General features: G+C 41.3%; 1 protein-coding gene across 1 annotated transcript in view; it reads left to right on the forward strand.

Annotated features, from left to right (window-relative positions):
* sgms2a (sphingomyelin synthase 2a) overlaps positions 1–14,346 on the forward strand; it is a 33,336-nt gene extending 18,990 nt beyond the window's left edge. The window contains exons 2-6 of the mRNA XM_062033620.1: positions 2,825–3,295; positions 7,218–7,335; positions 9,016–9,169; positions 13,574–13,740; positions 13,823–14,346. Coding sequence (XP_061889604.1) covers positions 2,825–3,295; positions 7,218–7,335; positions 9,016–9,169; positions 13,574–13,740; positions 13,823–14,005 — 1,093 coding nt within the window. The 3' untranslated portion in view covers positions 14,006–14,346. The remainder of the gene's footprint in view (positions 1–2,824; positions 3,296–7,217; positions 7,336–9,015; positions 9,170–13,573; positions 13,741–13,822) is intronic.
* The last annotated feature ends 6,391 nt before the right edge of the window (positions 14,347–20,737 follow it).

Consider the following 20,737-nt stretch of genomic DNA (forward strand, 5'->3'; position numbering starts at 1 on the left):
CGGAGGTCTCAAGGTTGGCAAGTATGACTTACAGGTTGCACGACCATATTAGCTCAAAATGCTTCTACTGTATTTCAACATGTACACAATATTGCTACCAAGGCTTTGAAGTAGGGCTGCAACAACTAATCAATTAAAATCGATTATTAAAATAGTTGCCAATTAATTTAGTCATCGATTCGTTGGATCTATGCTATGCGCATGCGCAGAGTTTTTTTATTTTTTTATTTTATTTTTAATAAATAACTTTTTTTAAAATGTAATTTTATTTATTTTTTAATAAACCTTTATTTATAAACTGCAACATTTACAAACAGCTGAGAAACAATAATCAAAATAAGTATGGTGCCAGTATGCTGTTTTTTTTTTTCCAATAAAATACTGAATAGGATAGAAATGTAGTGTGTCTCTTTTATCCGATTATTAATCGATTAATCCAAGTAATAATCGACAGATTAATCGATTATCAAATTAATCGTTAGTTGCAGCCCTTCTTTGAAGATGACGCAAGTCTGTCTCAGAAGTGCAGCTTGTGGTGAGGTGACCCTAGTACAGGGGTCGGCAACCCAAAATGTTAATAGAGCCATATTGGACCACAAATACAAAAAACTAATCTGTCTGGAGCCGTAAAAAATGTAAAGACTTACATAAGTGTTACAATGATGGAAACACATGATGTAAGTAGCTAATTAGATATATTAGCCTACTATCAAAATGACTATGTGTCACAGGCTGACACAAATCTTCGTTGACAGAAATGTTGAAATAAGATATTTATTCTACACATTTTTACAACATTGGAAAACATTAGTAAAACTTCTCAGAGGGTGAGATAACTCCTGGAAATGACTGTCTTAGAATGGCCAAAGGTATAGATGTGTGTGTCCCAAGTTAAAGGAATCTTCTTCTAATGGATTTATTACAATCTTTGCAACCTGGGTAACATTTGCTGTGGTCTGGAACAACATGGCACAAAAACAACTATTAGAAATGCAGCTAATATAACATAAAGATAATGTGTCATGAAACATGGAAAAATAAACTAAATACACAGAGGACATAAATAAAGGAAATGAAATATACCTACAAACGAGGCATATTTATCCAATATGCTAGCCTAAATAGCATGTTAGCATCAATTAGCTTGCAGTCCTGCAGTGACCCAACATGCCTGATTAGCACTCCATAACAAGTCAATGACATCAACAAAACTCACATTTGTGTATTCACGCACAGCATAAAACGTTTGGTGGCCAAAATGAGACAAAGAAGGAGTGGCATAAAACACGTCCTTCTGTGGCAGCGTCGGAGAAAGTTATACATGTAAACAAACTGTTGAGTCACAGTCCACACAACGGTGAGTTCAAGGGCCGCTGAAATTAGTAGGACAAAACGGCGCTCGCCAAATACCTTCACCAGTGAAGCATAAACACAAACCAATAAACAGTGGGCTTTCTAACAATTACGAAGGTTTGTGTGGTGTTTGTCCTCCTACAGAAAACACATTACAACAAAAAACATATTTTTCACCCCATTTTCTTTCCATTTCCATACATTTTCGAAAAAGCTCCATGGAGCCACCAGGGCGCCGCTAAAGAGCCGCATGTGGCTCTAGAGCCGCGGGTTGCTGACCCCCGCCCTAGTAGCAGACATATTGGCATGAGAATCCAACATTCGGATAATAATGTTGACACCAGCATGTGTTGCGTAATAGTCATTTTCATGCAGTCATCTTGCAAGCGTCTCTCTAGCTCACTCATTTGTGCGAGGGACAGGAGGAAAAGCTCTGACTGGTCTGTAAATTGGTTTGCATGACAAGTATAAGACGTCCCCGTCTTTTTACTTGTCTTATTTCACCGCCAATACAGAGGTTTAAATAATACTAGGGGTGTAACGGTACGTGTATTTGTATTCAACCGTTTCGGTACGGGGGTTCCGGTTCGGTTCGGAGGTGTACCGAACAAGTTTCCACACGGACATATTAAGTAGCGTAACGCACGTTGTGTAAACAATGCACACCGAGGTACAACACACGGCATGCTAGCAGCTAACGGGCTAGGATAGACTGACCATACGTCCTCTTTTCACCGGACATGTCCTCTTTTGCGGAGCTGTCAGGGCGGAGTTTCTTCAATGCCTCAAATGTCCGGCATTTGGAGTTAGGGTTGCGTGTATTTTCAATGTACGTTCAGGGTTAAGAAGGGGTTAAAAACAAAACAAACAGCAGCATTGGTGAGGGAGGGGCAGAGACAGAGAGAGAGAGAGAGAGAGAGTTATGATAAACGCGCATGCGTCGCCAGGCTCTGCTTTTTATCCATAGATTTATCACATTTAATTTTGTATTATCTATAGCAGGGGTGTCAAAAGTGTGCCCCGGAGGCCATTTGCGGCCCACAGCTAATGTTTTAAAGGCTCATTCTAAAAATACTGTTAAAATAAACAAAAACATAACAAAAGTGAAACAAAAAAGCTTAAAGGTTAAATGTCATTTAGAAAAAGTTGCAATGTTTTTTTTCCTTTCAAACTGTCATTGCTCAAAACATAATATTGAATCAAAATCAATGTTATTATGAATTATTGACCTATCCAAGGTTCCCATTACTTCACATCAAATATTACACTAAGAAAAATATTTTTGGTGGAAGATTTTGCAAATTTGGTAAATAAATAACCCAAAAATGTACATTTTGATGTTTTCTTACTGTACCGAAAATGAACCGAACCGTGACCTCTAAACCGAGGTACGTACCCAACCGACATTTTTGTGTGCCGTCACAGCCCTAAATAATAAATGTGCTAAATTCTTCCAATTGTCTGGTTGTAGCCCCGCAGCCTCCATCCAGAGGGAATCCAGCCGTGAATGGACACAGCCAGAGGCCATGGCGTCGCAGGAGGCTAGTCTCAACCCCGAAATAGAAGCAGGCAACGGGCACGGCGGCAATAAGACCTGTCCCGTCCACACCCCCACCGCCGGGGACGCCAAGCGGGGCTTTCGTAAAAACAGACAAAACGACTACGTGAAGATTTCCATGAAGGAGCCCGACGCCAACCGCTTGCCGTCAGAGTGGTGGAAGACCATGCTTCTGTTCTTCTACGCCGCCTTCAGTCTGGTCATGACCACGGTGGTCATCACAGTGGTCCACGAGAGGGTCCCGCCTAAAGAGAACATCCCGCCGCTTCCTGACACTTTCTTTGAGTACATTGACCGGGTCAAGTGGGCCTTCACGGTGACGGAGGTCAATGGCATTGTCCTGGTGACCATTTGGTTCATACAGCTCTTCTTCCTCAACTACAAGTAAGTCTTTAGACTCGTGCCACAATTTGTCATCTGTCGCTTTATGACACCTTTCCTTATTTATTCGTCAGCATTTGAACATTTACACTGTGAACACCAGAGGTGATTAGAGTCGCCAAAGTAAGAGTACCATTACTTTAGAGAACTGGTGTAGAACTCAAAGCCCGGAGGCCAGTTCTGCATCATTTGCAATGGCCTGTGAAAGCCTGGAAATATTATGTGCCAACAGCGTGCTTTTTCTTTTCTTACTAAATGTAGTACATTGCAAAAAGTCAGTCTTCAAAAAAAAACAAAAAAAAATACAAAAATGAGGGGTATTTTATTTAAACTAAGCAAAATTATCTGCCAATAGAACAAGAAAATGTGGCTTGTAAAGACTTTCCAAAACAAGTCAAATTAGCTAACCTCAATGAACCCAAAAATACCTTAAAATAAGTATATTCTCACTAATAACAAGTGCACTTTTCTTGGTAGAAGAAAATAATACACTCAATATGTTGAAAAATATTCTTAAATGAAGTAAATGCTAGTGCCATTATCTTGACATAATGATATTACATTTCTTGAAACCAGCAAACTTATACTAAAAACTAGTTTATTGTTCTTAATGGAAAGGCAACAAGGCAAGCGCTTGTTACTCTCGGGGTCTCCTAGCCGCTCAGGCAAATCATATTGTCTAAAAATGCATTTTTCCATGGATAACATGACATCATCGCACCAAGTGCGTGCTCTTTCAGTCAATTAGTGCGCATATATACAGCCCGGCCCCCGGCCAAACATTTTTTAATTGTAAATTTGAAGAATTTATCTGAACGTGCATGAACTATTTCTGTTCGAAATAGTTAGAAATGTCACATGTTAAATGTTTAAATATTAACTGTCAGTTTACTGTACTGTGCCAACTGTACTACTATGTGAGTACCTATTTTCTATTGTTTCATTGAAAATAAAACAGCATTTGGCTGTCATCTGTTTTAATTATGAGACACAATTGTGTCAAAGTCATGATTTTTGTAGTTCATGCTTGAAATAAGAAATGATGACTTTAAAAAAATAGTTTTCTACTTGTGAGTGTTGATGACACAACAGTTGATATTCTAGTTTCAAGCATGTTTTACTCAATATAGCTCATCAAATCTCAGCTGTAATATCTTACTGACATCATTTAGGAGCAAAACACTTCAAACAAGTAAAACACTCTAACATAAAATCTGCTTAGTGAGAAGAATGATCTTATCAGACAGAAAATAAGCAAATATCACCCTTATTTGAAGTATATTTAAAGGCCTACTGAAGTGAGATTTTCTTATTTAAACGGGGATAGCAGATCCATTCTGTGTAATACTTGATCATTTCGCGATATTGCCATATTTTTGCTGAAAGGATTTAGTAGAGAACATCGACGATAAAGTTTGCAACTTTTGGTCGCTGATAAAAAAGCCTTGCCTGTAGCGGAAGTAGCGTGACGTCACACGTTGAAGAGCTCCTCACATTGTTTACAATCATGGCCAGCAGCAGCGAGAGCGATTCGGACCGAGAAAGCGACGATTACCTCATTAATTTGAGCGAGGATGAAAGATTCGTGGATGAGGAAAGTGAGAGTGAAGGATTAGAGGGCAGTGGAAGCGATTCAGATAGGAAAGATGCTGTGAGAGGCGGGTGGGACCTGATATTCAGCTGGGAATGACTACAACAGTAAATAAACACAAGACTGCTGCCCACTGCTCCCCAAGGGGGTGGGACAAATGCAGAGGACACATTTCACCACATCTAGTGTGTGTGTGACAATCATTGGTACTTTAATCTTAAAACATATATATACTCTATTAGCCACAACACAACCAGGCTTATATTTAATATGCCACAAATTAATCCTGCATAACAAACACCTCCCCCCTCCCGTCCATATAACCCACCAATACAACTCAAACACCCGCACAACACACTCAATCCCACAGCCCAAAGTAGCGTTCACCTCCGTAAAGTTCATACAGCACATATATTTCCCCAAAGTTACGTACGTGACATGCACATAGCGGCACGCACGTACAGGCAAGCCATCAAATGTTTGGAAGCCAAAGCTGCGTACTCACGGTAGCGCGTCTGCTATCCAACTCAAAGTCCTCCTGGTTGTGTTGCTGCAGCCGGCCGCTAATACACCGCTTCCCACATACAGCTTTCTTCTTTGCTGTCTCCATTGTTCATTAAACAAATTGCAAAAGATTCACCAACACAGATGTCCAGAATACTGTGGAATTTTGCGATGAAAACAGACGACTTAATAGCTGGCCACAATGCTGTCCCGATACTTCCGCACAATCCGTGACGTCACGCACAGACGTCATCATACAGAGACGTTTTCAGCAGAATATTTCGCGGGATAATTTAAAATGTCACTTTATAAGTTAACCCGGCCGTATTGGCATGTGTTGCAATGTTAAGATTTCATCATTGATATATAAACTATCAGACTGCGTGGTCGCTAGTAGTGGCTTTCAGTAGGCCTTTAAACTTACTTAGATGTCAGTTTTTGTAGTGTAAGTGTAAAAAAAAACCCAACATGATTTCTACAATTTCAGAATGTGCTGTTCTATTTTCAAAACAATCTGAAGTTGTCTTTATTTTTAAGTTATCGTGCCGTGATTTTACCAGTCCGGCCCACTTGGGAGTAGATTTTCCTCCATGTGGCCCCCATCTAACATGAGTAGATTTTCCTCCCCACGGGGGTTTCGGTTCGGTTCGGAGGTGTACCGAACGAGTTTCTACACGAACATATTAAGTAGCCGCCGAAAGCTAAAGTCTTAACAAGCTGCTAAGCTTCGTTCTGCCTGTCTGTCAGTCCTCTACACATGTGCCCCCCCCCCCATCTAACATGAGTAGATTTTCCTCCATGTGGCCCCCCATCTAACATGAGTAGATTTTCCTCCATGTGGCACCCCATCTAACATGAGTAGATTTTCCTCCATGTGGCCCCCATCTAACATGAGTAGATTTTCCTCCATGTGGCCCCCATCTAACATGAGTAGATTTTCCTCCATGTGGCCCCCCATCTAACATGAGTAGATTTTCCTCCATGTGGCCCCCCATCTAACATGAGTAGATTTTCCTCCATGTGGCCCCCATCTAACATGAGTAGATTTTCCTCCATGTGGCCCCCCATCTAACATGAGTAGATTTTCCTCCATGTGGCCTCCATCTAACATGAGTAGATTTTCCTCCATGTGGCCCCCATCTAACATGAGTAGATTTTCCTCCATGTGGCCCCCCATCTAACATGAGTAGATTTTCCTCCATGTGGCCCCCATCTAACATGAGTAGATTTTCCTCCATGTGGCCCCCCATCTAACATGAGTAGATTTTCCTCCATGTGGCCCCCATCTAACATGAGTAGATTTTCCTCCATGTGGCCCCCCATCTAAAATGAGTAGATTTTCCTCCATGTGGCCCCCATCTAACATGAGTAGATTTTCCTCCATGTGGCCCCCCATCTAACATGAGTAGATTTTCCTCCATGTGGCCCCCCATCTAACATGAGTAGATTTTCCTCCGTGTGGCCCCCCATCTAACATGAGTAGATTTTCCTCCATGTGGCCCCCCATCTAACATGAGTAGATTTTCCTCCATGTGGCCCCCATCTAACATGAGTAGATTTTCCTCCATGTGGCCCCCCATCTAACATGAGTTTGACGCTCCTGATTTAAAGCGATCGGAGTGAAAGTCACTGTCACAAACTAAAAGTAGTGTTTCTTTTACTTGAGTTTTACAAAATACTCAAGTAAAAGTAAAAAGTATGTCACAATAAAACTACTCTGACAAGTACAGTTTATCCAAAAAGTAACTTGAAGTAAATGTAACAGAGTAAATAGACATAATAGAGAATTACACATGGTTTCCTGGTATTTCCTGTCATTTCCCGTTGCAGGTCCATCGTATGCAGACGCTACTTCTTCCTGGTGGGCACCTTGTACTTCTACCGCTGTATCACCATGTACATCACCATCCTGCCTGTCCCTGGCATGCACATGAGCTGCGCGCCCAAGGTGCACTTTTCTTTTAACAGAAGCGCAGTAGTAGGGATGGGAATTGCTAAAAAAAAAAATTCCCGGTTCCGATTCCACTTTCGTTTCTGCTTAACGATTCAGTTCTTTATCGGTTCTCTTGTCGATTCTTATTTGGATAAAAAGTTAACAAAAAGGTAGATTAGTAGGGGTGTAACGGTACGTGTATTTGTATTCAACCGTTTCGGTACGGGGGTTTCGATTCGGTTCGGAGGTGTACCGAACGAGTTTCTACACAAACATATTAAGTAGCCGCCTAAGCTAAAGTCTTAACAAGCTGCTAAGCTTCGTTCTGCCTGTCTGTCAGTCCTCTACACAGCACCCAGCATTGTCCCGCCCACACAACCATCTGATTGGTTACAAACAGAGCGGTAACAGCCAATCAGCAGTGCGTATTCAGAGCACATGTAGTCAGTGCTTAGCGTTTAGCAGGTAATCATCAGGCTGCGGACTCTCCCCGAATGATAATAAACACCTCCCAGTCAACTACTAGTAACATCACTATGAGCCCGTTGACCTTCTAGAAATATAAAAGGCAGCTTCAGCTCGCTCGCAGTCCTGGCTTGAGGTGAAGGCTAATTCGCTTTTAGCGTAACGTTAGCTCATTTTGCGGTGTGTGTGTGTGTGTGCGTGCGTGCGTGCATGCGTGCGTGTGTGTTACGGACAGCAAAGCCCTGTCTGTCTGTTATTTCACTTGACCTTTTTCTGTGTTGATTGAGCTGTGTTGAAGCAGCAAAAAAGGACATTATGTTAAATGAAGAGTTTCTGTCTCTGATAGTTGATATAATAATGTAAGTGCATCATTAAGCCTACATGAACTCCATGGTGTTCAGGGATGAATAGTCTCTCCTATTGCTATTGTACTATCTTTTTCAGCTATAGTTACATGAATCATTAGTAATGCAGCAGCCTAGTTTTGAATGGCAGGGTCCCTGCTATCACATGTTGATACAAATATAACATTTACATCATAAAAATCAACTACAGGCTTCCCAAATGCTGTAATAAAATAAGCATGATGAGTTGACTTGAAACTGTTTAATGTTGCACTTTTTATATGTAGAAGAAAAGTTTTGTCATTTTATTTCATCTGAGCAACAACTTGAGGCAGTTTAATGTTGATTAACGTGGGCAGAATTATTATAGTGTTCCCAATGTTAAAAGGGTAAAGCCATTGCTTACACATTTGGTAAATAAATAACCAAAACATTTATATTTTGTTGTTTTCTTACTGTACCGAAAATGAACCGAACCGTGACCTCTAAACCGAGGTACGTACCGAACCGACATTTGTGTGTACCGTTACACCCCTACAAAAAACAATGACTTATATGTAGTTCGGGAACTGCTGGTAATGGTTATGTGCCGTAAAACGTTTCATGAAGTCAACTTGCCTTCATGTGTGTTCTTAAATGTATGTTGGACGTCTTCGATGAAGAGAGCAGGTATGATTTTGAAGCTGATTCTGTCTGTGATGACGTCGTCCTCAGCCGGAAGAACCGTTAACGGAATCGGTTGACAAAATGGCAAGCGATTCCAAGGACTTTATTCACTGGGAACCGGTTTTGTATTCCCATCCCTACGGAGTAGTTATTAATTCATGTTGCTTCATTGTTGTCCCTCTCCTGGCCTGACGCTGACCCCCTGTGTCCTTCCCATCAGCTGTACGGAGACTCTTACGCAAAGTTCCAGAGAATTCTGCGACTGATTTCCGGCGCCGGCCTGTCTATTACCAAGTCCCACATCATGTGCGGAGACTTCCTGTTCAGCGGCCACACCGTGATGCTCACCCTCACCTACCTGTTCATCAAGGAATGTAAGTCGCTCGAGAGCAACGCTACTGCCCGTGAATTATTTATCAATCTGAGCTGCTTTCCATTCTCGCCCTGCACTCACACACCGCTTAGCGCTGTGTTTTTTGGCAAAGATATTAATGCTTACTCGACAATTGCAGTTGTATCTCCTTATGAGCTTTAATTGGTTCTTTGGCGGAGCTCTTAAAGTCCTACTGAAATGATTTTTTTTTATTTAAACGGGGATAGCAGATCCATTCTATGTGTCATACTTGATCATTTCACGATATTGCCATATTTTTGCTGAAAGGATTTAGTAGAGAAAATCGACGATAAAGTTCGCAACTTTTGGTCGCTGATAAAAAAAAAGCCTTGCTTGTAGCGGAAGTAGCGTGACGTCACAGGAGCTAGTATTCCTCACAATTCCCCGTTGTTTACAATGGAGCGAGAGAGATTCGGACCGGGAAAGTGACGATTACCCCATTAATTTGAGCGAGGATGAAAGATTCGTGGATGAGGAACGTGAGAGTGAAGGACTAGCGTGCATCGCAGAACGTATCTTTTTTCGCTCTGACCGTAACTTAGGTACAAGAGTTCATTGGATTCCACACTTTCTCCTTTTTCTATTGTGGATCACGGATTTGTATTTTAAACCACCTGGGATACTATATCCTCTTGAAAATGAGAGTCGAGAACGCGAAATGGACATTCACAGTGACTTTTATCTCCACGACAATACATCAGCGAAGCTCTTTAGCTACGGAGCTAACGTGATAGCATCGTGCTTGAATGCAGATAGAAACAAAATAAATAAATCCCTGACTGGAAGGATAGACAGAAGATCAACAATACTATTAAACCATGGACATGTAACTACACGGTTAATAATTCTCAGCCTGGCAAAGCTTAACAATGCTGTTGCTAACGACGCTGAAGCTAACTTAGCAACCGGACCTCACAGAGCTATGATAAAAACATTAGCGCTCCACCTACGCCAGCCAGCCCTCATCTGCTCATCAACGCCCGTGCTCACCTGCGTTCCAGCGATCGACGGCGCGACGAAGGACTTCACCCGATCACAGATGCGGTGGCGGCTAGCATCAGCTAGCGCGTCTGCTATCCAAGTAAGTCCTCCTTGATGTGTTGCTACAGCCAGCCGCTAATACACCGATCCCACCTACAGCTTTCTTCTTTGCAGTCTCCATTGTTCATTAAACAAATTGCAAAAGATTCACCAACACAGATGTCCAGAATACTGTGGAATTTTGAGATGAAAACAGAGCAGTTTGTATGGTGACACATTGGGTACGAATACTTCCGTTGCCGCCGTGACGTCACGCGCATACGTCATATCCAAAGGAGTTTTTCAACCGGAAGTTTAGCGGGAAATGTAAAATGTCACTTTCTAAGTGAACCCGGCCGTATTGGCATGTGTTGCAATGTTAAGATGTCATCATTGATATATAAACTATCAGACTGCGTGGTCGCTAGTAGTGGCTTTCAGTAGGCCTTTAACTCAAAACACGTGTATCTCAAATTAACATCTATTGAAATGAATTAAAAATTCATTTAACTGGTGCTTGTCCCCTTAAAATCAGGTAACATACCTTTTTAAAAAGAAGAACATTTTTTTAGATAAGAAATATTGTAAAACTACAATGCACTACTAACAACTATTTATCTGGGCAATTTTCCTAGGAATATTGGGCTTTTACGGGAGGTGGCTGCAAATTTGGGATTTTGTTTCAAGACATTCATGCTATAAAATATATGAACTGGGCTAGAAATGGTATCACTTTCTTCGATTTCTATGAAATTACTGCAAAATCTGACGTCAGATAGCAAGTAAAACAACAACACTTAATCTTTGGTAAAACATTAGGAACATTCACATTTTAGGCATTTTTTATGACATTTTGCGTCTAAAATAAACTGCTGTTACGCTACAATAAATAATTTCAAAACTAATGAATATAATTGAATAATGATAACGATACAAAACAATTAATTGATGATGTCTGGTGGTATACAAAAATGTGGTTGTTTTCAATTTGTAGTTAGTTTTTTTTGTCTATTATTGTTGTTAGAGCACAGACTGCAAAAAGTCAGTGTTCAAAAACAAGAAAAAAAAAATACAAAAAGTAGGGGTATTTTATTTGAACTAAGCAAAATTATCTGCTAATAGAACAAGAACAGTTGGCTTGTCAAGACTTTCCAAAACAAGTCAAATGAACCCAAAAATACCTTAAAATAAGTATACTCTAATTAATAACAACTGTACTACTATATGAGTACGTATGTTCTATTGTTTCATTGAAAATAAAACTGCAAAGTCCATTTGGCTGTCATCTGTTTTAATTATGAGACACAATTGTGTCAAAGTCATGATTTTTTTTTTTCTACTTGTGAGTGTTGATGACACAACAGTTGATATTCTAGTTTCAAGCATGTTTTACTCAATATAGCTCATCAAATCTCAGCAACAAGCTGTAATATCTTACTGACATCATTTAGGAGCAAAACACTTCAAACAAGTAAAACACTCTAACACAAAATCTGCTTAGTGAGAAGAATGATCTTATCAGACAGAAAATAAGCAAATATCACCCTTATTTGACATATTTCATCTTACTTACATTTCACTTTTTGCAGTGTGACGTCAGATAGCAAGTAAATGGGTTCTACTTGTATAGCGCTTTTCTACCTTCAAGGTACTCAAAGCGCTTTGACACTATTTCCACATTCACACACTGATGGAGGGAGCTGCCATGCAAGGCGCTAACCAGCAGCCATCAGGAGCAAGGGTGAAGTGTCTTGCCCAAGGACACAACAGACGTGACTAGGATGGTAGAAGGTGGGAATTGAACCCCAGTAACCAGCAACACTCCGATTGCTGGCACAGCCACTCTACCAACTTCGCCGTAAAACAAAAAACACTGAATATTTGGTAAAAATTAGAAACATTCACATTTTAAGCATTTTTTATGACATTTTGCATCTAAAAAAAATTGCTGTAATGCTACAATAAATAATTTCAAGACTAATGAATATAATTAAATGACAACGATACAAAAAAAATAAATTGATGGTGTCTGGTGGTATACAAAAATGTGGTTGTTTTCAATTTCTAGTTAGTTTTTTTGTCTATTATTGTTGTTAGAGCTCAGTTTACAGTAATGTGTTTGTAATACTTGGCCAGATGTATGTACAGTATTTTTACTATGTTGTGTACCTCCTTTGTACCTAATGAAGTGGCTGCTCATCATTACACTGCAAAAAGTGAAATCTAAGTAAGATGAAATATGTCAAATAAGGGTGATATTTGCTTATTTTCTGTCTGATAAGATCATTCTTCTCACTAAGCAGATTTGATGTTAGAGTGTTTTACTTGTTTTAAGTGTTTTGCTCCTAAATGATGTCAGTAAGATGTTACAGCTTGTTGCTGAGATTTGATGAGCTATATTGAGTAAAACATGCTTGAAACTAGAATATCAACTGTTGTGTCATCAACACTCACAAGTAGAAAACTACTTTTTTAAAGTCATCATTTCTTATTTCAAGCATGTAAAAAAAAAATTATGACTTTGACATAATTATGTCTCATAATTAAAACAGATGACAGCCAAATGGACTTTGCTGTTTTATTTTCAATGAAACAATAGAAAATAGGTACTCATATAGTAGTACAGTTGGCACAGTACAGTAAACTGACAGTTAATATTTAAACATTTAACATGTGACATTTCTAACTATTTTGAACAGAAATAGTTCATGCACATTCAGGTAAATTCTTCAAAATTACAATTAAAAAATGTTTGTCCGGGGGCCGGGCTGTATATATGCACACTAACTGACTGAAAGAGCACGCACTTGGCGCGATGATGTCATGTTATCCATGGAAAAATGCATTTTTAGACAATATGATTTGCCTGAGCGGCTAGGAGACCCCGAGAGTAACAAGCGCTTGCCTTGTTGTCTTTCCATTAAGAACAATAAACTAGTTTTTAGTATAAGTTTGCTGCTTTCAAGAAATGTAATGCCGAGTGCATATCATTATGTCAAGATAATGGCACTAGCATTTACTTCATTTAAGAATATTTTTCAACATATTGAGCAAAAAGGTCTCTTTTTTTTTTCTAGCAAGAAAAGTGCACTTGTTATTAGTGAGAATATACTTATTTTAAGCTATTTTTGGGTTCATTGAGGTGAGCTAATTTGACTTGTTTTGGAAAGTCTTGACAAGCCACATTTTCTTGTTCTATTGGCAGATAATTTTGCTTAGTTCAAATAAAATAGCCCTCATTTATTTTTTCTTGTTTTTGAACACTGACTTTTTGCAGTGTACGTCTTTGACAGCCCACTCTGAACATATTGTCGTCATGTTGTCGCCGTGTGTGTGTTTACGTGCATGCGGTGTGCTCCTTCAGACTCTCCTCGGTCGTTCTGGTGGTACCATCTGATGTGCTGGCTGCTGAGTGCGGTGGGCGTGGTCTGCATCCTGGTGGCGCACGAGCATTACAGCGTGGACGTGGTGGTGGCCTATTTTATCACAACGCGTCTCTTCTGGTGGTACCACACCATGGCCAACACACAGGTGTGTGTGTGTGTGTGTGTTAATAATGTCATCTACAGTAGTCATGAATGTTGTTAACAGTGAAAGTGTGTCCTGTGTACAGTGTCAGTGCTGCCCCAACAAGTACCTAACCAGCGCCTGGTGGAACCCCCTGTTCAACTTGATGGAGAGGAACGTGCACACGCCTGTGCCGTGCGTGTACGGCTGGCCCGTCAGCTGGGCCCCCGCTTGCCTGAAGAACCCCTGTAAGAAATACTCCATAGTACAGAGCACACGGGACGAGTGACCGTTCGTTCCGGTGTTTGACGAGGTTTTTAACGAACAAACGTGCCTAGAAAGGATTCATCGCGCTTTGTCTGTCAGTCTGTCTATTGCTGTAATTTATCTTTTTCTTTACGCGTGTGTGTGTACAACTGATACTCGTGCCAGCCAGCACCTTCTAGAACCAACTACACTACCAAATTTGTTATTGAATGACCTCGTTATCAGTGTCACAAGGTGCCTTAGTGGGTTCAGCGTCATTATGTGTACCAAAACTGCCTTGAAAAGTCACTCCAAACTAGTATTATTAATCATTTCAGAACCCCTCGGTATGTGTGTTTCATCCATAAATTGTATTAAACTGGATTAAAGTAAGCACAAAGTCTCTTGTTTTTACTCATAAAGACAGCCTCTCGTACAGTGGTTCTCAAGTTATTTGCACCAAGTACCATCTCAGAAAACACTTGGCTCCACAAGTACAGCCATAATAACGAGCAACGTTAAAATAAAGTTGCGTAGTAGGCCTAGGTTTTATTTAACAAGTATACGTAATATTGTACTGTAACATTACACACAGTTTGAACAGTAACACTGTGTTTTAAAGGCCTACTGAAATGATTTTTTTGTATTTAAAGGGGATAGCAGATCTATTCTATGTGTCATACTTGATCATTTCGCGATATTGCCATATTTTTGCTGAAAGGATTTAGTATAGAACAACGACGATAAAGATTGCAACTTTTGGTATCTGATGAAAAAAAGGTTTGCCCCTACCGGAAGTAGCGTGACGTAGTCAGTTGAACATATACGCAAAGTTCCCTATTGTTTACAATGATGGCCGCATGAAGTGAGAGAGATTCGGACCGAGAAAGCGACAATTTCCCCATTAATTTGAGCGAGGATGAAAGATTTGTGGATGAGTAAAGTGCAAGTGAAGGACTAGTGGGGAGTTGAAGCTATTCAGATAGGGAAGATGCTGTGAGAGCCGGGGGTGACCTGATATTCAGCTGGGAATGACTACAACAGTAAATAAACACAAGACATATATATACTCTATTAGCCACAACACAACCAGGCTTATATTTAATATGACACAAATTAATCCCACATAAAAACACCTAGGTGTTTGTTATGCTAGCTCCTAGCTACTAGCTCGTGCTAGTTATAGCTCGAGCGGGTAATATGGACGGGATCCCGTATATATAACCCGCCAATACAATTCAAACACCTGCACAACACACACACTCACTCAGCCCAAAGAACCATTCACCTAACCCAAGGTTCATAAAGCTTATATATTTAACCAAAGTTACGTACGTGACACGCACGTACGGGCAAGCAATCAAATGTTTGGAAGCGCGTGGGTGGGACCTGATATTCAGCTGGGAATGACTACAACAGTAAATAAACACAAGACATCTATTAGCCACAACACAACCAGGCTTATATTTAATATGCCACCAATTAATCCCGCATAACAAACACCTAAGTGTTTGTTATGCTAGCTCCTAGCTACTAGCTCGAGCTAGTTATAGCTCGAGCGGGTTTTATGGACGGGATCCCGTATATATAACCCGCCAATACAATTCAAACACCTGCACAACACACACACTCACTCAGCCCAAAGAACCGTTCACCTAACCCAAAGTTCATAAAGCTTATATATTTAACCAAAGTTACGTACGTGACACGCACGTACGGGCAAGCAATCAAATGTTTGGAAGCGTGCGGGTGGGACCTGATATTCAGCTGGGAATGACTACAACAGTAAATAAACACAAGACATATATATACTCTATTAGCCACAACACAACCAGGCTTATATTTAATATGCCACAAATTAATCCCACATAACAAACACCTAGGTGTTTTTTATGCTAACTCCTAGCTACTAGCTCGAGCTAGTTATAGCAAGCGATCAAATGTTTGGAAGCGTACTCACGGTATCGCGTCTGCGTCTGTTAACGAAGTCAAAGTCCTCCTGGTAAGAGTCTCTGTTGTCCGAGTTCTTCGATCTTGACTGCATCTTCCGGGAATGTAAACAATGAAACGCCGGCTGTGTTGTGTTGCTGACTTCCCTCGCAAAATACTCCGCTTCGCACCGACAACTTTCTTCTTTCCTTGCTCAGCTTCAACTTTCTTCTTTGCTTGCTCAGCTTCTTTCTCCATAATGCAATGAACAAATTGCAACAGATTCACCAACACAGATGTCCAGAATACTGTGGAATTATGAAATGAAAACAGAGCTATTTCGTATTGGCTTCAATGGGGAAGCCATACCTGTGTTCTACTGGCTACGTCACGCGCATACGTCATCCTCCAAAGGAATTTTCAACTGGAAGTTTAGCGGGAAATGTAAAATGTCACTTTATAAGTTAGCCCGGCCGTATTGGCATGTGTTGCAATGTTAAGATTTCATCATTGATATATAAACTATCAGACTGCGTGGTCGCTAGTAGTGGCTTTCAGTAGGCCTTTAATATAAGAAATGAAAACACTACTTTAATCCCCTAGGGGGGGGGGGGGGGTTACCCACATATGCGGTCCTCTCCAAGGTTTCTCATAGTCATTCACATTGACGTCCCACTGGGGTGAGTTTTCCTTGCCCGTATGTGGGCTCTGTACCGAGGATGTCGCTGTGGCTTGTGCAGCCCTTTGAGACACTTGTGATTTAGGGCTATATAAATAAACATTGATTGATTGATTGATTGATTAATCAAGGGATTCTTTAACGTACCACAGTTTTGAGAATCACTGATTAAGTAAACTGAATATACCTTACAAGTCGACAATTTTGAGCTTTTAATCTGGGAACTTGAACAAAAAAAGAGTGTGCATGTGAGTATGTATGTGAATTTTGTATGTACAAAATATTTGTCTCCCAGTGTGTATGGGTGCCAAAGTACGGCCCCAGCCACCCAGAGAGCCCTACCCAAAACAACCCAGGGAACAAGGTACCACCGGCCCCACGCAGCTCAGGCCAGCCAGCGACAGGAACCCCAGAGCCAGGCACACCGTGCCGCCCAGCAGGGTCGGCAGGAGGCCATAGATAGACGTGCCCAGCAGAGAACAAGGCACGAGAGAAGCGGGGGACAGCCAGCCCCCAAACCAGCGAGAGACCACACCCTAATTGTGCGGTTGGTAGAGTGGCCGGGCCAGCAAATTAAGGGTTCCAGGTTCGATTCCTGCTTCCGCCATCCTAGTCACTGCCGTTGTGTCCATGGGCAAGACACTTTACCCACCTGCCCCCAGTGCCACCCACACTGGTTTAAATGTAACTTAGATATTGGCTTTCACTATGTAAAGTGCTTTGAGAGAAAAGCGCTATATATAAATATCAACTTCACTACGCGGGCAGAAACAACGGGACGCCATATACAAACATACACACGCACACATACATATAATTTAAAAATAAATCATTAAGAAAAAGGTCAAATCAATGAAAAGAAGAGCGGGACTGTCGCAGGGCAGTTGAGCAGCACTGCTGGGGCTCCAACTCGGGGGGCAGGTGGCACCCCCGACCCGACACCAGACGTGCTCGAACGGCCGCAGCGCAAGGCGGCTTAATCCAGACCCTGCCCGACCTCCCAGGGGAAGGAGGAAGCCCAAGGAGACCCGAAGCCAGAGGAGCGTGGGCTGGCCCCCATCCGACAGTGGCAGTCCACCCGCCACTCCAACCCCCGTCCATGCACCTCCATCCGCAAGACCGCAGCCAGGGAACACACCGCAGGCCCACCCGACCCCGCGGCACCTGGCCCGCCTGGCACCCAGGACCCCCAATCCACAGAGCGGGACCCCTAGGAGCAGAACCACTGCCCCGGCCCCCATGGGAGACAGGTCAAGAAATTCATTAGAGGAGCCCAAAGAGATCAGAATTCTGTCAGTTGTTTTGATTCAGCAGACATTCTTTCCAGAACTCTGTGACTCCTAGAAGGTCTCCGGCGATAGCCATGAAACTTTTGGTCATCCATCCGTCCATTTTCTACCGCTTGTCCCTTTTGAGGTCGCGGGGGGTGCTGGAGCCTACCTCAGCTGCATTCGGGCGGGAGGCGGGGTACACCCTGGACAAGTCGCCACCTCATCGCAGGGCCAACACAGATAGACAGACAACATTCACACACTAGGGCAGGGGTGTCCAAAGTGCAGCCCGGGGGCCATTTGCGGCCCGCAGGTCATTTTTCAACGGCCCTGCGGCACATTCTAAAAATGTGATAAAAAATAACTAAACATAAAAAGTGGTATAGAAGAGCAAACAGGTGATATGTAACAAGAAAATGTTGCTATGTTGACTCTAATAACACAAAGCTGCCATGCAGGCTGTTTCTTTCTTTAAAAAAAAAAAAGAATCAAAATCAATGTCATTTTGAATTATTGACCTATTCAAGGCTCCAATTATGATAATGATCGGTGAGACTATTGTGTTAAAAGTAAAAAAAAATGTAAGATTTATTTTTTAATACTTTACTGAGCAGGACCCTTTTGGATCCCCAATCATTTTAGTGGGACTTTTTGTTTTTTTTTAAGTGTCATTGCTCAAAAAATAATAATTACTTAATTAATTTAATTAATTAAGTAAATTCAATGTCAGAATCAGAATCAGCTTTATTGTCATTACGCAGGGTAACGAGATTGAAGCCATTCCATACAGTGCGACAAAACAAGTGTACACTCTATACCAGGGGTGGGCAATTAATTTTTACCAGGGGCCGCATGAGCAACCCGAGCACTGCTGGAGGGCCACATCAACAATATTTCAATTAAATTTTGCTCAATATTATTTTTTATATATACCGTAAGATAAATAATAATAATAATAATACTTTCATTTAACCTAACTTAACTATATACCAAAAGCACTGCTTTGGAAATCATTTGTACCCCTTTCAGAGATCACATTTAGTTCCCCTTAAACATCCTCATGTTGCACAATGAAATGTAAGCATGGGATGAAGTGTGCATTCCTGTAACTTTCTCGAGTAACAGCATTCCATGATTAATATCAATAAATTAACATTAATAATAAAAGACAGTAAAATAAGCACACATATGACTGGGGAGTCATAGTGTAACTTTGTGTGGTGTTTGAGTTGTCCGACTTTTTGTGTGGCCATAAACGCACCAGTGGTTTAGTGTTATGCGTGTTGGTGACAGATGACAAGTTGCTTTTGGCCTGGTTTGTACGGCAGAAAATGACTAGTTTTTCCAGATAGAATTGTTTTACTCATGTTTTTGGTGTGGTTATGTCCGAATATAAACAGTTTTGCTCAATAAAGTGATCGATATAATTCCTGGCCTCGAAGCATCTCGATAGACGTTACAATAATTGAACGGTGTTGACGAACACCGTTAGGGCCGCTTGTTGTCACTGTCACTCAAAGTTGCATTGCAAAATTATACAGAATAAATGTGTTTATTTTGTTTAGAATTCAGATGGGATTTGATTTGGTGCGCGGCATATATTTGCTGCGCGCAGCGGACGCTCGAGCAGTGCGCAATTGCGCAGGCACGCACCTTAGAGGGAACGTTGCTTGGCAGTCCATGTCTTGTTGAAAACACGCCATTCCTCATCAACATTTCTCTTTTTAGCATCTCGGGTGTAAACCGTGCATCACTTGTCGCTGCATGTGCACCTTCACTCACAGGTTACACACGGACATACGGACAACACTTTTCAAAATAAAAGCAGCACAGTTGTATTGCGCGCACGACATAGATGTTTTTTCAACTTTATTTTGTAATTTGTGATTGCAGCTGTTCACATTCACTCACAATCACGCACACGCACACGTCCACACTGAAGTAATACAAATAACGCTTTTCAAAACAAAAGCAGCACCGTTGTATTGCACATTCGACATAGATACTTTTTAAAATGTATTTTGTAATTTATGATTGGCCTCACGCGGGCCGGACAGGGACGCACAAAGGGCCGGATGCGGGCCGCAGAATGCCCAGGTCTGCTCTATACAGAGGGTGAAATGAATATGTACATGAATATCTACATGAAACAATGTTGTTATGAGTTATGCTGTGAGCTCCAATTGTTATATCATCTCAAATATTCCACTTTAAAATTCTATCGGGGGAAAATATTGCATATTTTGTGTTTTTTCCATTAAAAAAAAGGGTTTTCTTTGACAAAAAGAGCATACAACTTAAATCTTTAAAAAATAACTTTATATTGACAGATAGACCTAATGTTGATCTGGAGATTTAAACCTTGAATAATAATAATAATACTAAATATTGACACATTTTTTATATTTTGGGGTCCTCAGTATCAAGCCTGAGTGTATGTTTTTTATGCATATATTGTATTGGTTTTTAAAATAAAACATATCAAAATGGACCCCACTTGCTTTGATATTTCGGTGTGCGGCCCTCAGTGGAAAAAGTTTGGACACCCCTGCACTAGGGACCATTTGGTGTTGCCAATCAACCTATCCCCAGGTGCATGTCTTTGGAGGTGGGAGGGGCCTATCCCCAGGTGCATGTCTTTGGAGGTGGGAGGGGCCTATCCCCAGGTGCATGTCTTTGGAGGTGGGAGGGGCCTATTCCCCAGGTGCATGTCTTTGGAGGTGGGAGGGGCCTATCCCCAGGTGCACGTCTTTGGAGGTGGGAGGGGCCTATCCCCAGGTGCACGTCTTTGGAGGTGGGAAGAAGCCGGAGTGGGAGAACATGCAAACTCCACACAGAAAGATCCCGAGCCCGGGATTGAACTCAGGACTACTATGTATATATTTATAATTTATGT

Source organism: Entelurus aequoreus, linkage group LG22 (assembly GCF_033978785.1).
Source record: "Entelurus aequoreus isolate RoL-2023_Sb linkage group LG22, RoL_Eaeq_v1.1, whole genome shotgun sequence".
Taxonomy (NCBI): Eukaryota; Metazoa; Chordata; class Actinopteri; order Syngnathiformes; family Syngnathidae; genus Entelurus; species Entelurus aequoreus.